A 23,484-nucleotide genomic window follows, 5' to 3' on the forward strand; every position below is an offset into this window, starting at 1 on the left:
TGAAATAATGACCACCCACCACCCTTCACTTACACTCACTTTGCCATATCGACTTTCTCTCCACTGGGCTGCCCAGTTTACACTCCTACTAGCAACCCAGGAGAATGCTTCTTTTTCCCCCAGCCTTGCCCATGGAAAGGTGTCAACCTTCTGAGTTTTTGCCAATTGGACAGGGCAAATAATCTCTCAGGAGAGCAGCACTTTCCAGTATAATCAGGGGCTGCTGAACTAGTTCACACCAGGAACTGCTGAGCTACAAGGGCTTCTGTGGGGGAGGTGAGAGGAAGCAGGGAGCAAGCTGCCACCTCTGGAAGGGGCTGCGAGAGGTCTGCACAATGGTGTCTGGCCCGCCTCCCAGGACAGCCCAGGGCGCTCTAGGACTGGCAAGCCATGAGGAGGAGAACTGGAAACTCATCCTTGGCTCTCTTTTCCCTGCCTCCGTAGGAAGAGGATGCGTGTCACCGCAGGGCCTCTGCGAGCCCCAACGTGCTGTAGTGCAATTCAGAGAATGCCCCCCTTCCTTCCTGGACTGGGGCTGTGGCATATAGAGCACGAGCCAGAGCCGCCTCCCTCCTGCCCTCTTGGCTGAGCACCCTTGTGCAGTGCCCAACCTGCATGACCGAATGTGGCAGCCAGGACACTGCTGCTCCTTCCACAGGTCGAGCTCTCAGATGTCCCCACGGGAAGAGAGAGAATGCTCCCCACAAGACTTTCTCATGGGGAAGGAAGAGAAAAAGCATGAAACAATCACTGCCTGTGCTGATGCAGCACATTCGCACACGTGATCTCTAATCCTCAAGCAGCATTGCAGGGCACCAGGGGGGCGTGGTTCCAACACCACCATTCTCTCCTGGGAGAAAGCTGAGGCCCCAGCAAGTGAAACAACTTGCCCACCCTCATGAAGTCAAAACCAGACACTAGCCTCTCCCAGACCTCGTACTGCTTGGGAGATAGCCCTTCTTCCACCTTTTCAATTCTGCCTGCCTCCTTCCCTCCCTTCCTTCTACTCCCTCCCCTCCCTTGCCCTCCCTTCCTCCTTCCCTTCCTTCTATCCTCTCCCTGCTCCCTTTCCTCCCTCTTTCCTTCCCTTCCTCCCTTCCTCCCTTCCTTTCTTCTCTCCATTCCTCCCTCCCTCCTTCCTCTATAGTAGAATCCCAACCTTTTTCTTTCTTTCAAGAAAACAGTTCCTATGAATATTTAACATATAGAACAAAACTGTCTTAATTGAATAGGGGGAGAGGTCCAAGCCTATCTCTTCAGGCTCCCTCTCCCAGTAGCAGCCCTTGGGCCCCCTGAAGGACCACACGCATTCTAAACTCTGCACTATATTAAGCTGTTTCCTTATATTTACCACACATTGCTCCTGTGTTTTCATGATGCGCAAGTGAGCTCACGTCTCCATATTAGCTCCCCTTGTTAAGCATGATTAACGCACTGACTTTGTACACACACACATCATTCACTCTTGCTCTGACTCCCAGAAGACAACTCAGTCCATAAAAGGAGCCGTCCAGAAATTCCTCCCTCCTAGCCTAGGCCTTTGGCTCTCTGCAACTAGTCACTTCTGCTTCCGGAAATGAATGGAATTCCAGAACTCGAAGTGAGCAGGTTCGTGTGCATGCTGGCTTCCTCAGGAGGACAATGACAGCTAAAATGTCAGGCAGGTCGAGAGAAGCTGTGCTCACACTTAGCTAGTGTATGTCCTGGGGGAGCTAGAATGGTTAACAAAATGGCCCTGCCTACAGTGTACTCTCAGCCAGGTCACCTGGAAGTTAAGGCAGGGCTGTGTCCAGGGCAGGGTATGAACACACAGTGTGTGCCTAAGGCTCCAGGAGGCCCTGCTGCGGGACCGGCACGGCAGGAAGGTGCAGGTAGTCTCTCTCACAGGGCAGTTCTCTGTGGTCACAGGGCCACACATGCCCCTCCTGAGGCTCCTCAACACGACAGCCACTCCTACGTCTCCTGGTCATACCCTTCCTCCTGGGGCAGGAAATAGTATTGGCAGGGCCAGGCTGAGGCCAGGATGTGTCAGCCATGCAGGCTATGAGTTTGCCATGCAGGCTATGAGTCCAAACTCATAGCCTGCATGGCTTGATGGTGCAGGGCGAAAGGATCACTGGGTCCCTTCCCCTCCACACAGGAGAGACCTGGCAGCCCCCTCACCTTGATGTATAAAGAGGATGTGGATTGGTTTGTGGGGAAAACAGAGATGGAGAACTGGCCTGGGAGACAACAGCAAGCCTCGGCTCTCCCCCAGGCCCTGCTGCCCAGTCCTGTCTTTCCCTAATGTTCTCTCCTTCATTTTGCCAGAAGATGACAGGAAGATCTCAACACTGGAGAAGTGAGTCTAAGATTTATTGACAGCAATAAAGAGGAGAATAATAATAACCTCAACTAAAACCCCGGTTGACTTGTGTCAGAAGAATAAGAAAATGGGTTTAGAAATAGTAAACCAAGCATGTCTGTCCAGAAGCTTAAGGAAAAGAGAGTGGTGCTTTCAACCGCCCCGTACAGGAAATGTGGGCAAGACCATCTGCTCCAGAGAAGGGAAGACCAGCTCTCTGAGCAAGTGGTGAAGGTCAGGCACCCTGCACGCGCTGGGGATTGAAATTTCACAAAATAAAAGAAAGGAAGGAAAAACACACAATGTCCTGGTTTGGAAAGAAAGTTCTGTCACACGTTTGAGCATGTAGGCCATGGAGAGTGGGTGAGAACAGAAATGCTGAGCCCGGAGCAAGCTCAGGCCACCTGGCTGTTGTTGGGAGTGGGGGTGGGAGGACAGGGGGAGAAACACAGTGGGTTTTCAGGAGAAGTGGGAGGGGTGCCCTGAGGGTCAGCTGGGTGAGGAGCCTAACCCAGGGCAGTTGGTTGGTGAATGCCAAGAAAGAGAAAAGAATAAGTGAGAAATCTGGGCACTAGTCAGCCCAAAGAAGCCAGGAATGGATTTTTCTTAAAAGAGACATACCAAGAATGATTCTTCTGGAATTAGCCATGCTTCACTGTAGCCTCAGGCTAGCAAGAGAATGAGATTCACTTAGGAATGGTGGAGAGAGGGAAAGGAGCCAACCGCATAGCCAAGGAAAAGCAGAAGGTATTCTTTGTGGCAGATTTGGGTCAGGTGATCTCTGCCCTCCAGGGCTTTGCCTGGGGTGATCTAAGGCTTGTTAGGAGAAGAGAGTCCTTATAAATTTCATATCACCCCTGCAAGGCACCCAAGCAAATGAGAGAAGGTGTTAAACTTAGAAAAACCACATCCAAGAAGGAATGAAGGCAGTGCTTCTGGGGTGGGGATAGGGCCTGGCTGCCTGGTACAGTGAGGTTACTTACAGAACATGGGGAAGCAGGAAAATTCAGTGAGTTTACCCATGAGATTCAAGGAATTCTCTATAATGGGATGAGCCCAGGAAGATGGGACCAGCAAAGGTTCCTGACCATATCTACTCATTTACAATGAACACAGGGCAGCAGGGGTGCTAAGGAGTTGGGGAAATGAAGAAACAAAGCTCTGGACTGTGCTGTCCAGTGTGGTCAAGAGAAGCTCAGGGAATGATGAATAACACTTCCATCAGGGATGCGGATGGGGAGACCTCTTGCTTTGTGGCCTCTGTACATGCTGTTCCCGGGGTGTGGAATCCCCTGGCTCCAAGTCAGAGTGCCTAGGGCAGCCGTGGGCAAACTACGGCCCGCGGGCTGGATCCGGCCCGTTCGGCTGTTCTATCCGGCCCGCGGAGCCGCAAGAGCGGAGGGTTCTCTTGCTCTCCCCTCCGCTCCTTCACCAGCAGCAGTGTTAACATGGCAACGTCGGGAAACACGGCCGCAGCTCCTTCTTCTGAGTCCAGTTTAAGAACCCATTGTGGCCCTTGAGTCAAAAAGTTTGCCCACCCCTGGCCTAGGGCCTCAGAGGGCTGTGCTGCAGGCTGTGGTGGTGACCACCTGGAGCTGACAGAATGCTTTCTCCACCCTGAGCTAGACCTCAGGATGGAACTGGGAAGTTAGGGAGGGGATGAGTGTGCACAGGAGGCAGTCCCTCCAGGGGAAGCTCCATAATAAGTAGGGAGAATTCTAGGGCCGGAACCCCAGGGGAGGCCTGTCCAGAGCACAGCCAATGGGGATAAACCGTACATCTCCCAAGGCTGTTAGAACAACGGGTAAGGAAGTGCTTTGTAAATTGGGTGGCTCAGTTGGTTGGAGCGTCATCCTGTACACCAAAAAGGTTGTGGGTTCAATCCCTGTTTGGGGTGTGTAAGGGAGGCAACAGATCAATGTTTCTCTCTCTCTCCCTCTTTCTTTCTCTCTAAAAATCAATAAATATATCCTCAGGTGAAGATTTTTTTAAAAAAAGTTGGGATGTGCTCTATTGTGGGGAAATGGGTTTGAGATTGGGGGCCTCGGATCAAACTTAATATTAGAACCACTCAGAGAAAAAGGCAGTAAGTGAGAGTTAAGAGGAGTAGACTGTGGAGATGTTATTCTTCCCAAATGGTGGTGAACTGAAGGCAAAGATATTATTTAGGATGTGAGATAAGCACCTAATATAAAAAGCAGAGGTGGATTAAGAATTGAACTCCTGACCCAATGAATCCTCACTTTGCATGGACACTGTCACTGGCCATCTATCTGTCCCCATCAGGAATCTGAGGCCAAGGGAGGTTACACCAAACAAGCCACATGTGCTCCTAATTGTGACAGTCACTTCATTTCTAATAAGCTTTACACCCTTGATTAATCAAAGTGAGAAGTAGATAACCTCACTCAGGGTGGGAGGAATGTCTAGTCTCTTCCTCCCAATGTGTAGTTTTGCCAAAAACACTACATAGAGAATTAAGACTTAGGATATTTTAAAAGCCACGCAGTGTTATCTATTTTCTCCCAATGTTTGTAAAACATAGCAGCCTTTGCAGACTCACATAATCACTCCAGAGAGCTTTGCAAGGCCCTCTTTCCCAGCAAGCACTCTATGGCCCACCAGAAAAAGCCACCCATGTGTGCTAGTAAATGCTTAACAGCTAGCTCGTTGGAGGAGAAAAATAAAAATAAAAGATCTTTGTGTTTGCCAATTTCCGTGGTGTAAATACTCCCACCATGGCTGATTTCAAGCTACCAATGTGGAGTCACTGCACACCACGGCTCTACAACATGTGCTAACACCCACCTTGGCTTCCCCTGGCCACAAGCTTGAAATGGTCACTCTGCACCTACCTCTCTCAAAGGAATTTTTGATGTCATTGACTTCAACCTGAGATCCTGGCACTCGGAAGATCCCTTGCTGCTGGAGTCCTATAAGAAAAAACAAATAAACAAAAAAGAAAGAAAGAGAAAAATGCCATAAGGCCTTGATCTCATCAGACCACTGGGAACTTTGATGACTCACCCCACTGCTGTCTCTTTCTCCCACCATCCTTTGTAAGAGAGTCATTCCCCCAATGAAGCTGTCCTGGTAGAAACCCAAAATAACCTTTGAAATGAAGTGTGGCTGATCAGAATACTCAGACACATCGTGCTTCATATGTCTGTGTCTCTTGTCTGGGTTTGGAGGAAAAGGCCATGAGAAGTTTATATCAAGACGGGATCAATGAATAACTTCCAATCTAACCAATAAGTCAGCTCAGGCAAATAACTGGTTGGTGCACATGGCTACTGAGTTTACCAGTTGCATTGGCACCAAAGAGCTTGGCCTGAGTTTATAAATGCCATTTGAGTGAAATAGCCACAGAGATTTTGAACAAGGATTAAATCCACTGCCTCAGCCCTCCCTCCCCTAACACAGACGTTTCCTTCCTTCAAGAAAAGCTAGATTCTAAAGTACATGCTGCCCTGGTATTGAGAAATTTAGAAGAGATTACATCATTAAAGAAAAACAGTCTCATTTTTCTCAAGTGTTTCTACAAGGCCAGAACAAAGGAGACCCTGATACCTGCCCTAACAGTAATGACATACAGCAACCCATAGGGTTGAGGGAATTGAAAGACCTCCCTCCTTTTAAATGGGAATTAATGGAGGATACTCTGGTCCTTTTCCTGGATTCAGTTTTCCTACATACGACAACTCTCCACATTATAATTTAGGAAAGAGTTTACTCTTAAAAGGTGGGCTTTTGTCAAAGTTTGGTTTGAACAAAGCATTTGCTCGACAGACGCTTGTTTATTTCTTTCGTTATCCAATACTGACTTTCTACCCCCTATGTCACTGGCCCACTTGTCCAGTCACATTGGCCTTCGTCCCATATTAGGCCTTTACACTTGTCTTTCTCTCCACCTGGTCTGCACGGCTGGCTTCCTCTACTCACTGGAGTCTTAAAGGGCCCTGGAGTCTTAACTACTCTCTGGGAGAGGTCTCTCCTCACCACCTTAGCCAAACCAGCCCTGCCCTGCTCCAGTCATTTGTATTCCCTCTTCATTAGTTTTTAGGCATTATTGCTGGTTGAAATTAATGTTTATTTCTCTGCTTGTTTATTTCCTTGACCTTTTAATTGGTAATATAAGCTATGCTATATTGGCTGGTATCTATATTCCCATTGTCCAAACAGTGCCTATTATGCACTCTGAAAAAAATATTTTTGGAGGAATGAATAAATAAATCGATGAAAGCACGAGTTAAGTGCTGAGGATACCGTGGTTAGCAAATCCCAGACACTGTGTTTCCTTCACGGAGCTTACTACACACTTGCAGTATTAACTGACTGACACCAGCAGCATTCAGTGCTCACAGCACAGAGCTCTGGGGTGGGTGGGAGTGAGGAAGGAGCTAAGATGGTTCTCCAGTCCATGCCCTCCCTGCTCCTCAGTTTTCCTAGCTCCTGGGTCTTTCTTTTTTTAAAATTTTGTTTTGTTTTGTTTTATTGCTTAAAGTATTGCAAAGAGTATTACATATGTCTCCTTTTTCCCCCCCTTGACCTTCCCCGTTCCTGGGTCTTTCTATCCCTGGCACACAAGGCTCAAAAGATAGCACTCAGAAAGGCAGCTGCTCCGTGGAGCATCTCCCCTCGGAAGCAGAGCAGTGACAGGAAGTCTTCCAGATGAATTAGTATCCATTTCCTCTGAGAAAGCCTAGCACCTGCTCTGGAAAGAGCTGAAAACACTGCCCCATGATTGAGCTTACCGTATAAATTGATGTATCGGATGCAGCTCTCAACTACCAGGGGGATAGCTTGTCCCGAATCCTTAAGAAAAAAATTTGTGAGTTTTATTGGGCTTGGCAACCACCATGAGAAAACAGACATTGCAAACACAGATTATAAACTCAAGCCAGAATATTAGTACCATCAGATTAGTAGGAAAACAAGCAAGGAATTGCTAATCCTAAAGGCTCCACAAACAGTTAAAATAGAAAGTCTTCAGTTAAGTGCAAAAAAAGGCATAGCTATGATAATTTTAAAGAAATGCTCTGTTTTCTTACTCCGCTGGGAAGGAATCAGGGCCCAGGAGGCCTGATAGGCACTCTGGAAGAGGGGGAACCCACTGGGGGGAGGGGCTGGAGTCAGCTCTTGCAGGGTTCTCTGCCTCCCACGCCACTTTGCCCCAACTCAAGCTATTCTCCCAGCGCTCAGGGATGAGCAAGCAGGGCCAGGGCCTCCTCCCAGGACTGCGGTACCCAATGCCGGAATTAAGAAGAACGCACTATGGGAGATGCCAGGCTGGACCCAGGGGCCTTTGGAACTCTGAGAAGGGAAGACCAGTTCCACTCAGGATGTTACAACCTAAACACCCAGACAGATACTTGTTTAGCAGTGTTATAAACAAAGGTTCTAGAAACAGTAAGTCAGCTCTTGACCACTGAGTGGCCAACTTTAGTCAAACAGGCTGACTAAGATGCAATTCTAAACATAGGCATCTGGGGTGTGAACGTATTTTCAATTACATCTTCCTAGACTGGCCCATGGCCGCCAAGGGCTGAGCAAGGGGTAATTTTCTTTTGAATTCTGTGATTGGTTGGCCTCTCTGCTATTTCAGGTCACAAAAGAGCACTTAATATTTTTTAAACTCTCTTTAAAAGGGGTCAGATTAAATGACCAGCCTCCCCAGACAGTGAGGAAACAGTAAGGCATTTGCAATATACTCTTGTAAAGGGCATTCGGATGCTTTCGTGGCTCCTCCGCACCCCACCCGGGAACTCTCTCCTTGACTAACTGCTCAGGGAGGGAATAGCAGCACAGACCCACTGGAGACAGGCAAGGCGGGCCCTGTTCTAACGTCAGCACTACAGACAGGTTTCTCCAGTTGAAGGGGCTACCGGACCTTTCTAGTAAGTACCTGGTTCCTGGTTCGAGCATTTCTTCTTCCTCTGATAACAAAAAATAAACAGGCAGCAGAGCAGGAGAAAAAGAAAAGATTATGCAGGAGTAAGACCAGTTAGAGTGAGCAGATCCTTCAGAGTCCGTGAACGCCCAAATGCAAGGGCAGCCAGCAAAGGTCCGGGGGGCCTGCCAGCCAGCCTGCGTGGGGCGGGGTTCCCTGCATCTCGGGGCCTCGTGGGAGTTCCTTTCAGCGTTGCTGTCTTGGACACCAGGTGACATAGGGGCTTTCAGTCCTTGTCAGAGTGGAGGAACATCGTGCACTGAGCCCTTTCCTCATCTCATCCCTGACTTCTCAACACAGGGGCTCCTTATTCACCAGTGGGCAAGAGCCCAGCTGCCCACACACACCTGCAACGCTGCCCCTGGAATTCAGCCCAGGAAACCTCATTCCTGGGAAAAAGCGAATTTTACCAAGATCATGTGTATCACGTGCCCTTTGGATGGCTCCCAACAGGATTCTGCCTGATTCCAAACTCCAACAGCTTCCCATGCTTTCCTACCAAACAGCCTGGGTAGCTTGTCCTGGGTAGCCACGGGGCTTTGTTCCCTTCCTACCCTACACCCTCACCCTAGCAGTGAGAACACCTCAGGGAACCCAAAGCTGAGAGAGGCTGGGGGAGGGAGGGCAGCAGAGTCAGAATGCCTTCCCAATCTTGCCTGTGCTTTCACTAAGGCCACTGAGCCACCCCTTTTTTAGGGGAGCACGCTCTTTCCCCCCATAAGTGCAGCAGTCAGGCTCTGGGGAGGTGCTGTGTCCCATCCAGGCTTCTGAGGAGCCGAACTAAGAAACTGGAGAATGTGCATCGGCTAGCGGGTGTCATCTGTCCAGTTGCCGGCATCTCAACAACTGGAATTATATGTTGGCTAAACCCACCTGCCTCCCAGAACTGAGCAAACAGCCTGGTCAGATGGGGCTCTGTGTGCAATCTCCTAACAGCTAATGACAACGATAACAGCCAACACGTCCACAGGGCTCACTGAGTGCCGGGGGGTGCTCTGGAAAGATGATGTCTCTCAGCTCACTTGTGTTAATAGTATCACACACTGTGAGGCAGGTAATTATAGAAACAGGGTTTTATAGATACAGGGCGAGGACTCCCCCTCTGCCCAGGGGCAGACCTCCCAGGCTTCAAATTTTGTAATAAAAATGGGTTTCTTTCTATCTGAGAGGAGAAAAAAAAATCAAGGATTCTGAAAAAGGTCAATTCAAAAAGGTAGGGCCCTAGAAATGTATTATATAACTCCAGCAAAATTTATCTGTCCTTCTTAACTTGGGGATGATTCCTTGTCCCTCAAAACCAGGCCTGGGGAACCTTTTTTCTGCCAAGGGCCATTTGGATATTTATTACATTATTTGTGGGCCATATGAAATTATCAACTTAAAAATTATGTTGCTATGAAAAAGTATCTATGCTCCTAGATATATTGAATTTCGAGTCCCATCTGCAGTTGCTTTGGCAGGGCCAGACCAAATGATATGGCTGCAGGCCGGACATTTTCCACCCTGCAAACCATCGTAATCATGGGGTCCCTGTGATGTTATTTTATTGGAAAGCCTTTCACAGGTTTGGCATTTCAAAGCTCGGGGTTCTTAGTCCACGCGGAATATTCTTCCAGATAGCATGTGAATCATAAGAGAGAGTTAAATTCTGTTCAGAAGGTGAAGGATTGACCATGTTACACTGCCCTTTCATTCTCTGAAAGTTAATAATCCTTGAGAGTAAGACCATGCTGCATGCAAGCTTGTCTACACACTGCCTCTCTCACAGCAGGTGCTCAGGAGTTCGCTGAACTGCACTGACAGCATGTGGCATAGGTACAGTGTAACTATACAGAAATGTAATCATTAAACATATCTCTTTCTTTTTCAGTCATATAGTCCCCTGAGGAGGCTGTGCCCTGGATCAGTGCTCAGGGGTGTCCCTCTTTGGGGGGTCTTTTTAGAACCAGTCCACGAGCCCACCCTGGCATGTGTCTCTTGCCATTTTGTACCTCCAGTGGCATTGCAAAGCCGAGCTTTGAAAGACCAGGGTGTCCGTCCTAACGCAAAGTTTGGCACCACTGACAAAGGCCATGCTGCAGGCTCTGAGGAAGACTGGCCAGCTGAAGCAATATCATATCATTAGAATGAGAATGTAGCTGCCCAGGGTGGCCACCTCCAAGGGGCAAACTGTCAGGTGGCTGGAGAAGTTCTGATGTGTTTGTCAGGAGGAATAAAGTAGGATGACTGGGCGGTCTCACGTTATGTAGGAGCTGCCTTCTGAGAGACTATTTCTTCAGACAAACACTTAACTTTCCAATCCTGCCAGGTAAGCGCCAGCTCCTTCTGTGTCCGCACTCATTGCCCATTTCCAAAGAGCTGAGCAAAGTGGAGAAGGCATCCCTGTCTCTGAGCCTTTGTTATTCTGTTTCTCCTTTCAGGGTCTCCTCTGTCCTACCCTCCTTTCAAAGCCCTACCTCCTCCCCAAACCTCCATGCCCTGTAGAGCACAGCTCTCCTTGCTCTGAGCTCGCACAGAGCTTGTTTCCATGGGGATAATTCACCAAGTGCTCATCTGAATCACCTTACACTTCCAGCTTTCTGTGTTGAAATCCTCCTGACTGACACTTTAAGCTCCTGGAGGGCAGGGAGAAGAGTTTACACGCCTTTCAGCCCTGCTCAGCTACGGAGAGGGCCTTTTCGGAGGTGCCGGGTGGAGTCTTGGCAAAGGAGGGAGGCTGAAGAAAGGACCCTTTTGACACAGCCTCATCCTCTTGTGACCTATGAGATGGCAGAGTGCTCACTCAGGGACACCTCCAAATAGGACCCCTTTCCTGATGCACCCTACAGCACCCCACCTTTTGGGACTCCATGCCTCACTCCTCTGAGGTATCCTGAAACAGCCCCTGCTGCTCTCCACTTGGGCAGTCTCACTTGTGCCCCACTGTCCTTTCCCCAGAACTCAGCTCCCAGGCCGAGACAGTCCTGAGATCAAGGCGTCCTGCGCCCCACCCCTCTGCAAGTCCTGGGTGCACCTTGAGGATGGAGGATAGAGGGCAGAGCAGGGGAGCCTCCACTACCCCAAACTGTCAGCAAAGCCCAAGAGCTGTACTTTCCCCTGTTGGACACCAGCCTTCTTTTCTGCAGAAAGTGTCTCCATTGGATGGTGGTGAGCTCTGAAGTAACTGGCGGGGACCTTCTCTCTTGCTCCCCTTGGCTAATGCTAAGAGTGATTCTCCACTTCCTCAGTCTTTCCCCACCTGCTGCCCTTTCAACTCCACCACCAGCTGAATTTGCCCAAGCCATTCCATTAGGTGGCTTGAACCTGCACCCTTTGCGTCCAAGAAGCAAGAAAGGCAAGCGAAACTCACCTAGTTGAACCGCTTTCGTTTTTCGTTTAAGGTGTAAAGGGTTAACCGGGAGTTCTAAAGGAACTGCCTCAGCTCTTCTCCCTTCTCCCAAACCACCTAACAAGAAGCAAAACCGGGTAGGAGGGTGTTCTGTCACCCAGATTTTATGTTTCCTTTGCTGGTATAGTTTTGACTAAAAAAAAATAAAATCACACTGTTGCCTGCAGGGATTTTCTGTGTGTTGCTTCCAACCAAGCTCTTCTTGGGAGACGTGGGTGTGAAGCGAGGCAGGGGTTTATCTGACTGTCCCTTCAGCTAGTGAGGACCACCGTTCCGGAGCAACGGCATGGGGCTGGCAGGGACCACCGTGCTGGCATCTCAGCCCAACATGGACTTCACCGTGATCTTACCCCTGAGAATCACAGCAAGGCATTGGTTAGAGACAAAAGCAGCTCTGATTAGAAGCCCTCACTGAAGCTAAGCGCAGGCTGCAGGGAGGAACTAGTTCGCCATAGGGCCTGGCCAAGGGCACAGATGGAAAGTTCTGATAGGTGGGGGCAGGGCTGCTGGCCGAGGGGAGGAGGTGGAGAAAGGCTGCCGTTACATTGGGCACATTCGCGGACTCTGCGGCTCCCAACAAGTACCTTAATGAACGCTTCCATACAGCCGTTAAATAGTTTATGGTTACACACTGAGAGAGGCCTAGGTCTCCTCATTTTCTGTGGTTTAGGGGGAAGACAGGGGGGCCTAGGGGAAAACGGAACAAAAGAAATCAAGAAAGTAACCAATGTAAACATACAACTGGGAAAGACGCTTTTAAAACCCATGACCAGAGGAGAACACAAAATGCAGATGGAAGCCCCTGAACCCCTGCACAGTGGCGTCCAATGCTCCATCGGAAGGCGTTTGGATGTTTAGGGGATCTTAATTTACCCCGATGTCAGGCGGGAGCAACAATCGTGTAACACAAATGCATTCTAAATCATAGCCGGGAGATAGTAAGCGTCTGGGAAACCACTGAACCTCCATCAGAGGCTGTCATCCTGCAAAGCTGACCACATGGAGGGGGACTCAGGGGAGAGATGGAATCTGTAGCCTGAGAAAGCAAGAGACTTCCAAAGATGATTGGAAGGGTTAATTTTCATTATTTTGGCTTAAATGTATCACCGAGTCTCAACTCCCAACGTGCCAGGGCACTGATCTTCCTACTGCCTCTTGGCATTTCAAATGCACTTGACTAATTTTTATTCCATTGATCTAAGAGCCAGGCAATTATCATTCTCATTTTAGAGATGAAAAAACTGATGCCAAGAGGGAGGCTGCAGTTTCTTTGGGGTCCTGGGGTGACCCAGGATGATGATCATATCTTGTCCTTCAGTCAAGTACACTTCGATTACAGTGCTTTCAACTCCATTACCACGCTTAACGTCAGCTCAATCCTGTACGTATGGCCTCCTTTTAAAGAGGCAAAGGCAGACCCAGAGAGGGGAACTGGCAGAGCCAAGGCCCCAAACCCAGGTCTCTTTAGCTCCAAATCCAAGATTTTCCCCACTGAGGCAGTCATGGAGCCTTAGGGCACTTCTTCATTTCCAGCCAAGGACTCGCCCCTCCCATTAACCCTTGCCAGTGGAGGACCCGTAGGGTCAGGTTGAAAGTGTCTTGCTTTGCTTTAGGATCTCCAGTCCCTGTGCTCCACTCTTGGCCACAGGGAGGGGAAACCGCAACACAGTTCACCAGGAGCAGTGAAAGAGCCACAAACACTGGACCTGTTTCCAGAGTTGCTCACCATGCATATGCCTGGGTTGGCTTATTTGCTCATCTTTGCCACACAAGTTGGCCTGACTCATGCTGCCAGCCTTCCAGGGCAAAGGGCTCTGAGGTAAGGAAGAGCCCCCCCCCCCCCCCACATCAAAAGAGGCAGTTCATTTTCAAATGGCTTGGTTCACAATTTGGGAAACAACAAGTAGGGACCCAGCCAGGCACAGATAACGTCCACACAGGATGAGCCAGGACCTGGTCCCCAGGTCTTGATTGAGTTCTGTAAATGGGCAAGAAATCGTATGGGCTTTGGAGCCAATCCAGGTGAACGAGAGTCATGCTGCCTCTGCCCATTGGCCTTGTGCGTGTCTCCTCAATAGCCCAGCCATCCTAGAAGCACTAACCAACTTCTCCTTGGCGTTTGAGTATTGAGCAAATGCTGCTAGCTCCAGGACATGCATGGGCAAAGACACAGCTGAATCCAAATATCATGCCACCCAAACATTGGAACCAAAATAACAGCACAGACAAAAATTTTGAAAAGAAATAACAGGCAAAATTATTTCAAGCCCATCTTGGATCTTTTGTCAATTTGGTTAGCTAAGTCCATGTCATTTCTGTTCTGTAAGTTATTTATTTTTAAGGACGTGGGTATATAGGGCTGGTATTTCTTACAACACATCTGCTTTTTAATTTCCAAATTCCAAAACAGAGTGGCAAGAAATGTGACACAGGGCCATAGGTTTCAAGTCTTGAAATTTGGAATAACTTGAGGATAGCAACTTTGCTAACTTGTCCTCATAGTGTTTTGGGTTTCTGTTTTTGAACGTTGTCAGATCATTTCCTTATCTCACATGGCATTATACCCTCACAACAATGCTGTGAGTTAGGTAAGAATTATTAAAACCACGTTAGACATAAGGCAAATTAGCTGATGAGAGATTAAGAAACTTGCCCATGGTCATGAGAATGAATAGAAGTCAGCTCTTCCTACTCCAGGTTCATGTGTGAGTGCAAAATTGGGAAATTGATTTGATCACAGAACATTCAGCAGTAGCACTAAATTATCTATTAACTCCCATGGCCAGCGAGAGTAGAGACTCTTAATGCAAGAGTTGGACACCCCATATCAAAATATCTTGGTGCCCAGCTGGTGGATTTCCTTAAAATAAGTCCTAAGGATTTTTTTCCTTTAAGTTGATAAAATGGAATAAAGGGAAAATAGGATACTTTTCTCCATTTCTCCTACAAAAATCCAAGAAAACAAGACTGTTGGAATCACAGGTATTTCTTTCTTTGTGTGGTGCTCTGTGCACTGACTGGAATCTGACAAGGAAACGTAGCTATCCCAACTTTGCATGACATCAAATAGATACCGACTTACTGAAATGCTGGGTGGGGCACAAAGTGGGGAGCAGGGGGGCAGCTCAGCCAAGGAAAGTGGGGCAGCCTAAGCCTTCCATCTCTTCTGCTGCTCAGTTGCAGAGCAAAAAGGAAAGAAAGAAAGAGAGAGAGGCAGGGAAAACGGGAACAGAGAAAGCCACAGAGAGGAAGATAGAGAAACCAGAGACCAATGTCCCCTTTCTGCCTTTCAACCAAGATGAAAATTAACATATGTTGGCAACACAGCACTTGGCCTCAAAATTACTGTGACCAAAAGGATGGTGATTAGAGTCTTCCCCAGATAATAAAATGTCCAAATATTGCAGTCCAATGGTGGTCAGGTTCTTGGAGGCTATGCATGGGTGTTCGTTGGGTTGTATCTGTTTGGACAGAAATCTCCAGTGATTTCACCTCTAACCCAGACCATAGGGGCAAACTGACCTGAATTAGGGAAGACAGTCTTTAGTTTGAATGATCAAACCTTACACTTGCATCTGGCTTTGACATTTACCATACACTTTTCAAATGCATTATGGTGTCTGTTCAGCCTAAATTATAGGGCTATTATGAATTTGGGCTATCATAAGATAAGGTTTTTAAGTATGAGAAAAAGCTCATGTGCAAAAACTGGTCTATCTATACAAGGCCAGCTGTGACTTGGCTGAGGGGACCTGCTCAAGTGATTACCCACAACGACACTGACCTTGGGCAGGAAACCATAGGAAATACAGAGAGCCACTGTATAGAAACATCTCACCCAGGGCCTTTCAGATGAACTTAAAAACCATTACCAAGTTGACAATTCATTGCACAATAAGTTAAAAATGATTTGTGAGAGTAAGGGGAAGCTTTTAGTTTACTAACAAATTTGCCTTTGACCTTGGCCAAGGACCAGAGTGCAGATGGTTGGGTTTTCAATATAGTGCAATGTGTCTAAGTGGGAGGCCTAGTAATCCTAACTTGGGTTTCCCAGGTGCTGGGTCAAAGAGGGTATGGAAGACAACATCTTGGTGGGCTTTATTAAAAAACAAAATTCTCCGCCCCCCAAATAAAAAATAATAAAAAACCCTCCACTTTTCTCTGAGGTAGATCTTGGGACCTGGCCAAGGACTGATGACAGCTCTCTGCTGCAACCTGCTGGAACAATCTTCTCCCACGTAAATTCTAGGAATTCACAGGAAACGGGGGACAGTTCAAGTCATCCCCTATCTGTTTTACCATTTGCAAATTTTGGTGTAAAATGTGGCTTCTGTTGCTTTGGGACTAAGATAACACCCTCTTGCCAGAGTAAATAAATAAATAAGTACATAAATAAAGGGTCTGTTTCTAAAAGTTTCTTAGAAAGTGACCCTGCACATCTACTGACCCATGTGCCAGAGGTCCTCGCCTGGCATAATGAATCATCCAGATGTTCCCAGAGGGACAGTTGCACAGGCTAAGCTTCTGGAAGCCCTTAGTCTCCGCCATCCTGGGCCTGGCAAATTGAAAACCCCAGGGCTTTCCAAGCCTCTTCCCAGCCAATTCCCTTCCAGATGAGGAGAGAGTGCAGGGTTCATCCTCCCTCCTGCCAAGTACGACAGCTTTCCAGGATTCTGGGTCACAGGGAAGAATTTGTGGGGAAGGATGTGATCAGGTCACCGGGCCCAGGATGAGGCACCTGATGGAAAAGGGCAGGCCTCTGGGTCATGGCTGAATGCATGTTGGGCAGTAGGAGAGCTATTGCTGGGAGCTCGGAACAGACGGGCTCTAAGAACAACCTGGGCAATGACAGGCCTGCTTATGGATCTAAACTCGGAAAGTGGAGGAATGGTCCAGTCGCTGAAGTCAGCCGTCAGCTACCAGCTGCTGAGTGGAAAGTGTTCACTGGCTCTGGTCTGCTCAGGGGAAAGCGCAAAGGGTAATGCTGAGCAAGCTGGAGAGAAAGCAGAGTTGCCCGTTTGTTATTTTCCCAACGAGGGACTCCCCATCCAAGTGCAGGTGAGGTCCAAAGCCAGGGTTCGGGGCGTCTGCGCACGCTTATGTGGGTATGCGCATGCATATATCCAGATGTGTGCAATTCCAGCCAAATCCAAAGCCTTGGCAAATGGGGACCCTAGGCTGGGCCCCCCAGCTCAGCTGGGCAGTTTGCTCAGCAGCCATATAACAGATAGGAAGACAAGTCAACCGCTACCGCACAGCCTCTGGCCTCTACCGGTTGCCCTCAGCCACTGCAATACATATTACTGTCCCACTGGATGGCCAGTGCCATGGAGTGGGGGGTACCCCACTGACCCATAGCAGCTCTGAAAGCACCCTCCCCATCACCAGCCTGGCGGGGGCATGGCTTCCATCTAAGGCTAGAACCAGCAGAACAGCCACAAAAACAAGATCCCCTCGGGACAGTGTGGAAGAGCTGGCCCGCTCTCAGAAACCCCAGCCCATCTGAGCTCTCAGCAGTGTCTGTTTCCTGCCTTCCCGTCCCCTCCTCTCCTACTCCTCCCACTTCCTCCCCTCCCACCGCAGGGTAGCAGGTGAGACAAAACAAGATGCCCAGTTCTTACCTGGTTGTGCCACAGTCTGCTCTTTCCCCTGGAAAGAAAGGTATATATTGATGTTTAGTTGTTTTTTAACCAGAGAACATTCATTTATTTTTCCTAAAAACCAAAAACAACTGGTCTTGATTATTTGTGAAATGAAGAACAAAACCATGCCTGAGGTATGGTCTGTTGGAAAGAACTGCCTCTTATCACATCCCAGTACCTCCTATTGGTGGGGCTATGCTCACATACATTTCATTTTTATTGTTCACATACATTTTTTCAGTGATTCTCAAACTACAGTCTGCTGTCTGCATCAGAGTCCCACCTGGGACCCTTGCTAAAAAGGCAGGTTTCTGGGCTCTTGCATGGGCTTCTGAGTCAGACTCAGAGATAAGAACCCCTGAATCTACATTTTAACAAGCACCCCCAGGGGATTCCCTCTGCACGCTAAAGCCAGTGACTGGCATTGCTTTATATCAATAAAGATTCACTGGCCCTGAAGTGTATCAGCCACAAGATACTTTCTTGTTGTTCCTCAACCCTGCTACCCACTCCCATCCTTCATTCACAGCTGAGGACCTGCTCACTTCCTTCCGTGGAAAAGAAAAATCAGTAAGATGGGGTCTTGGTGTTGCTTCCAAGAGACCTGCCCACCTACCTGCACCCACCCACTCACCGGCTACTTGCTGGTACTCCTGAGGAAGCACCCTGCTTCTACCAAAGCCCAGGCCTTCTCCCTGTGCTCTGGGTCCCCTCCCTCTACCTTTCTCAGGAGCCCTGTTCCTGCAAGTGCCTCCTCTCTCTCTAGCTAGCATTACCAATCCCCTCCCTTCTAGATCATTCCAGTCGCATAGAGACATATTCTGGATATGTATATGCTAGCTTTTTAGCTTTCCCTCTAACTACGCCCGCATTTCTCAGCTCTCCGTATAGCAGCACTTCCCGAAGGAGCTGTCAGTCACTGTCCCTCCTCCCTCCCCAACTGCGTGGCTTCTGCCCTCACCACTCCATGGAGCCAGCTCTGTGTGGCTGAGTCCAATGCCCTCTCCGCTCTTATCTGACTTCTCAGCACCATTCAACTCAGCTCATTGCTCCCTTCCTCTTAGAAGCGTTCTCCTCTTGCTTTTCATGGATCCACACTTCCCAGGTCCTTATTTCAGGCGTCCTTCCTCCCCTCCAGGCTGCTCCTCAGTTTCTCTTGTTGTCACCTCCTCATCTGCCCACCTCCAACCTCTAAATGTCGGAATGCTCCTAGAACATATACCTGCACCGCCTTCTCTTTTCTTTCTGTGCACCCTCTTTAGGCGATCTCAAATGCTTACTGAGGACTCCCTAATCTTATCTCCAGATTCCACATCCCCCTGCACTCCTAGACTGCCCCTTTTTTAATTTTGAACAGTTTTACGGAGGCATAATTTATATATCATAAAATTCACCCACTTGAAATGTACACCTCAATAATTTTTAGTTAATATCCAAAGTTATGCAGCCGTCACCTACAATTCAATGTTAGAGCATTTCCATCACATGGGAAAGATCCCTTGTGCCAATTCACAGTCTCTCCATCTTCTCACCTCCAGCCCCTGGAAACCATGAATCTACTAATCTACTCTCTGCCTCTTCGGATCTGCCTATACTGGACATTTCCTACAAATGGAATCATGAGAGATGTGGCCTTATGCTTCTTTCACTGAGCCTAATGCTTTTGAAGTCCTTCCATACAGCATGATTCAGTACTTCATTCCTTTCATGGATCAGGAGCAGACCTCTAGACCATGCTGTCCAATGCGAAAATAATGCAAGCCATAATGTCTAGAAGCCACATTACAAAAAGTAAAAAGAAATAGGTCAGATTAATTTTAATAACATATTGTATTTAATCTAACACATAAAAAACATGCTCATTTCAATATGGATCAACATAAAAATTAATAAGATATGTTGTATTCTTTGCGGGGGGGCACTAACTTTGAAATCTGGTGTTCACTTTACACATCTCAATTCAGACTGGCCACGCTTCAATGGCTCGATAGCCACGTGGTAGTGGCCACCATATTGGGCAGCACAGCTCTAGACTCTAGAACCCCATCCAGCAGTCACATAAAGGGACTTTTTAAAAGAAAGAACTGAGCATTTATTTTCCCTACAGAAAACAATGCTGAATGGGACTAGGGAGAGAAGTGAGGGGAGGAAGAGAGTAACAGAGATCTGAAAATAGAACTTAGAACAAACCAACACACAATTCCTTAATTCCTGACCAAAGCCACAAGCAGTCACAAGAGTGACTGAAGCTGGCTGAACTGGAGCCAGACCAAAGCAGAAGAATAGAAAAGTCAGGAAGAACAAACTTGATTGTGTGTCTGGGTTCTGGGGCAACTTCCTATCAGACACCAAGCTGAGGAGAATTTTCTTGTGGACCCAAGACCCTGAGTAGGAGCCAATGGCAACCCATGAAAGGGCTGAGCCAGTGGCCTGTGCTGACTGTAAAGGGGATCCAGGGGGAGTTTCCTGCTCCCCCTCTTCCATGTATCCCCCACACCTTTGCACGTGCTGTTCTCTCGGTCCCAACACTCTTTCCCCAGTTTTTCATGTGACTGATGCTTTCTCCTCTTTTCAGTCTCAGCTTAACCAGCACCGCCCTTTTGAGGCCTCTCTGATCACCCAACCTAAAGCAGGCCACCCCATTGCTGTCTCCCCCCCCCCCCCCCCGCCACAGCTGATCTCAGCCCGAATTTTCCATTCATGGCACTTATCGCAGTTATAATTCTTTATAGTTTGTTACTGTTTGAGGTCTCTCTTCCCCATAAGGGCAGGAACCTTGTCTGTCTTGTATACATAGAGGATGGACAGATGAAGGGACAGTCAGGGCAGGGAGGGCAGGGATCAGAGGGTTAGGTCCTGTGGTGGAAGTCCAGTACACACTCAGGCAACCTTTCCTCTGGCGAGGACTCTACTACATGCTCCTCAGCTTTAGACCAACCCCAGCTCTCAAGAACCCCATCACCAGCATCTTTTGGAGTCTGTTGTCTCAACTTCTAACAAATATCAGAAATAAAAAATGCTCTGCCTTTTACCTTCTGAGACCTGTTGAGATTAAAAAGAAATATTTTATACTCAGTGGCTCAGTCATTTTCTAAAAGGTCAGACTGCCTGGTCCTGGTGGACACTGTGCTCAGTAATGCACTATTAAATCTTGGCCTGAAAGGTTATGTCCCTTCCCTTTAATAGACGATGCACCATTCATCCTTGAGGGGCTCTAGTAAATTGCAAAACCATCTGTATCTTGTGTGTAAGCCCTGGAGATTACAGACTACCCAGAGCAATAAAAAGGTCAAAGATCTAAAACTCAGAGATGATAAACTAAGAATTCTCTGGCCAATAAAACAACATAGCAACAACCAAAGGCATATAAGGGTGGGCTCTCTTGTTCCCAAGATGTGGCAGTGATATTATTTATAACAAGAATGCCAATTTATGGGGCACACAGGAGCTTTTTTATTTATGTGTCTGGAATTGATTGTGTTCAAAAATTCACTTCTAAGTGAAGGTGACCCAAAAGACTTTGTGTTTTCCCTAACTTATGAAAATAGAATGCTGGCAAAGCATTCAACATGATACTTTATTTCGTTAAAAAAACCCACACACTTGTATTTTTTCAGGAAAAGTATTCCATTTGGCCCCATATCTCTCCCCTGTTTTCAAAATTTCCACATTGTTCCTCCCCATGCAAAATAGCTCTCCTATGAAATAAGAAGGCCATTGATGCAGGTTTAACCCTGCCCTTGCCCCACTTTTAGAAGGGCTTTCTACTGAATGGAAGTCAATGCACTCAGGTAAAGGTGAACCATTCATTGATACTGGAAGAATGAATTAGCCAAACTTCTGAGCTCTTTGGCCTGCTTATTCCATGCCTCCCCCTTGCCCAATGGGCAAGAACTTTATCAGTCTAAGTTGGTGCAAATTCTCCTGGTTGAAAATTCTCCCTTTCACCCAATGTCCTAAGAATCCACATACACCTTCATCATGCACTAAACAACAACAAAAAGATTTGGTCTCAGCTTCAGTTTTTTCATTAATTCTGTAATTTATTAACTTTAGTTAATAATAATGTACCAATATTCATTAATTGTGACAAATATGCTGTATTAATATAAGGTGTTAATAATAGGGGAAATAGGACATAGAGTACATGGGAATTCTGTACTTCCTTTGCAACTTTTCTGTAAATCTAAAACTAGTCTAAAACAAAAAATTTATTAAGACGCCCCCATCTCAGTTATCGAAAGGAACACAGTAGCTTTCCCACTGCTGGCTTACTAGAGAACAGGACAGTGGTGAGTCTTGTAGATGGCTCACTCTTTGCTGCCCTTATACTTCGGAAGCTACATTTTCCTGCAGTTTCTTGTTGCTATTCAGCTCAACTCTCAGAGAAACGACTGGTAAATCACATCTCAGAGCAAGGTGTGTCCAGCAGTGGTTCTCAACCTTCCTAATGCCATGACCCTTTAATACAGTTCCTCATGTTGTGGTGACCCCCAACCATAAAATTATTTTCGTTGCTACTTCATAACTGTAATTTTGCTACTGTTATGAATCGTAATATAAATATCTGATATGCTATATGTGTTTTCCGATGGTCGCGACCCACAGGTTGAGAACCGCTGGAAGGGCTCAATAAACTTGCAAGACCAGTGAGGAAGAATCAGGTGTTTCTTCTTTTCCTCCCACCCCTCTACATGCTGTCCATCCTGACATTTCAGTATTGGGCTAGGTGAGTGGGGCCATATGGATTTTTCTTTTTTGGAGTTATTCCAAACAAAACTATTAGTAGTAGTATTTCATGAAGGCCATTCAGGTTGCATCTGAGATCACTCATGAGGGAGCTGGAGAGAGCACTTTCTCATCTGGGATCTTATTTTTTCAAAGAATATCTAGTTTTCTAAACCTAGGGCATCTGATCTTGAAATTAAAGTTAAGTAGCCATCAACTCACATGTCACACACTCACCAATCTCCTCTCTAGGACTTTCTGCCTCTTTTACTCCATTCCCGCTGTTGTGTTTCCCACACTCCTCAATGGCCCCACTCACCTGGCCCAATACTGAAATGTCAGGATGGGCAGCATGTAGAGGGGTGGGAGGAAATGAAGAAACAACTGATTCTTCCTCACCCTTACCCCTCAGTCAGTGAGTTTTGACAAATATATACACCCATTTATAACCGCCACCCAAATCAGAATACAGAACATTTCCATCCTTGGCCCTCCCCTCCCCCCGCCCAAAGTTCCCCAGCCTCACCAGATGGAACACACTGAGCTAATCTATGCTGATAGAAATCAAAGCAGTGGTAGCTTGAGGAATGACTGCAAAGAGGCACAAGGGACCTTTTGGGGTGATGGAGATGATTTGCATCTTGATGTGAGTGGTTATACAGGGGCGTATATGTCTATCAACACTGATTTCTATACATAAAATGGGTGCATCTTATTGTATATATGTTACATATCAATAAAGTTAATTGGAAAATTTCCATTGGTTTTAGTTTTAAAGCCCTGGTTATTTCTCCAACCCCTAGGTGTCCACCTTCCTGAAGCATTTCCAGTTCTCCTGGGCCCATGGTGATCCCTTCCTCTCCTGACTCACTGCCCTCAGAATCCGTGCTGTCCATGTGGCAATTCATCTAGCCTTTCTGTGTGACAATTTTATTGTTATTTAGTTTTTTATGAATTCATGACTTGTATCCCAGCCAGATTATAAATACCTTGGGGCTGGGAAATCCATTCCTCTAAAGCAGCTGTGGGCAAACTACGGCCCGCGGGCCGGATCCGGCCCGTTTGAAATGAATAAAACTAAAAAAAAAAAAAAGACCAGACCCTTTTATGTAATGATGTTTACTTTGAATTTATATTAGTTCACACAAACACTCCATCCATGCTTTTGTTCCGGCCCTCCGGTCCAGTTTAAGAACCCATTGTGGCCCTCGAGTCAAAAAGTTTGCCCACCCCTGCTCTAAAGCATGGGGGTCACAACTGCCAAGCATCTGGAGATCCAGCAGCCCACTTGATAGCTGCTGAGGGGACAGTGTAAGGGAGGGCTTGTGTGGCCAGAGCACAGACACTGGGATGTGCACCCACAAGGATAAAAGAATGATCTAGTAAAGGGCAAGGCCAGGGGTAGAAAAAAAGCTCAATGAGTTTTGAACAG

At 47.3% G+C, this 23,484-nt stretch overlaps 1 protein-coding gene across 5 annotated transcripts in view; it reads right to left on the minus strand.

Annotated features, from left to right (window-relative positions):
- Positions 1-23,484, minus strand: part of SRGAP3 (SLIT-ROBO Rho GTPase activating protein 3) — a 226,989-nt gene that overhangs the window by 29,455 nt on the left and 174,050 nt on the right. For 2 of the 5 annotated variants that reach the window (XM_036332039.1, XM_036332043.1), the window contains exons 11-15: positions 17,304-17,331; positions 14,765-14,851; positions 8,250-8,280; positions 7,099-7,159; positions 5,200-5,277 (exon numbers count right to left, since the gene is read on the minus strand). In XM_036332039.1, coding sequence (XP_036187932.1) covers positions 5,200-5,277; positions 7,099-7,159; positions 8,250-8,280; positions 14,765-14,851; positions 17,304-17,331 — 285 coding nt within the window. Of the gene's footprint in view, positions 1-5,199; positions 5,278-7,098; positions 7,160-8,249; positions 8,281-12,266; positions 12,370-14,764; positions 14,852-17,303; positions 17,332-23,484 lie in introns of all 5 variants that reach the window. The other 3 variants (XM_036332041.1, XM_036332040.1, XR_004971487.1) reach the window with 3 other exon arrangements.

This window comes from Myotis myotis, unplaced genomic scaffold (assembly GCF_014108235.1).
Source record: "Myotis myotis isolate mMyoMyo1 unplaced genomic scaffold, mMyoMyo1.p scaffold_m19_p_13, whole genome shotgun sequence".
NCBI classification, from domain to species: Eukaryota; Metazoa; Chordata; class Mammalia; order Chiroptera; family Vespertilionidae; genus Myotis; species Myotis myotis.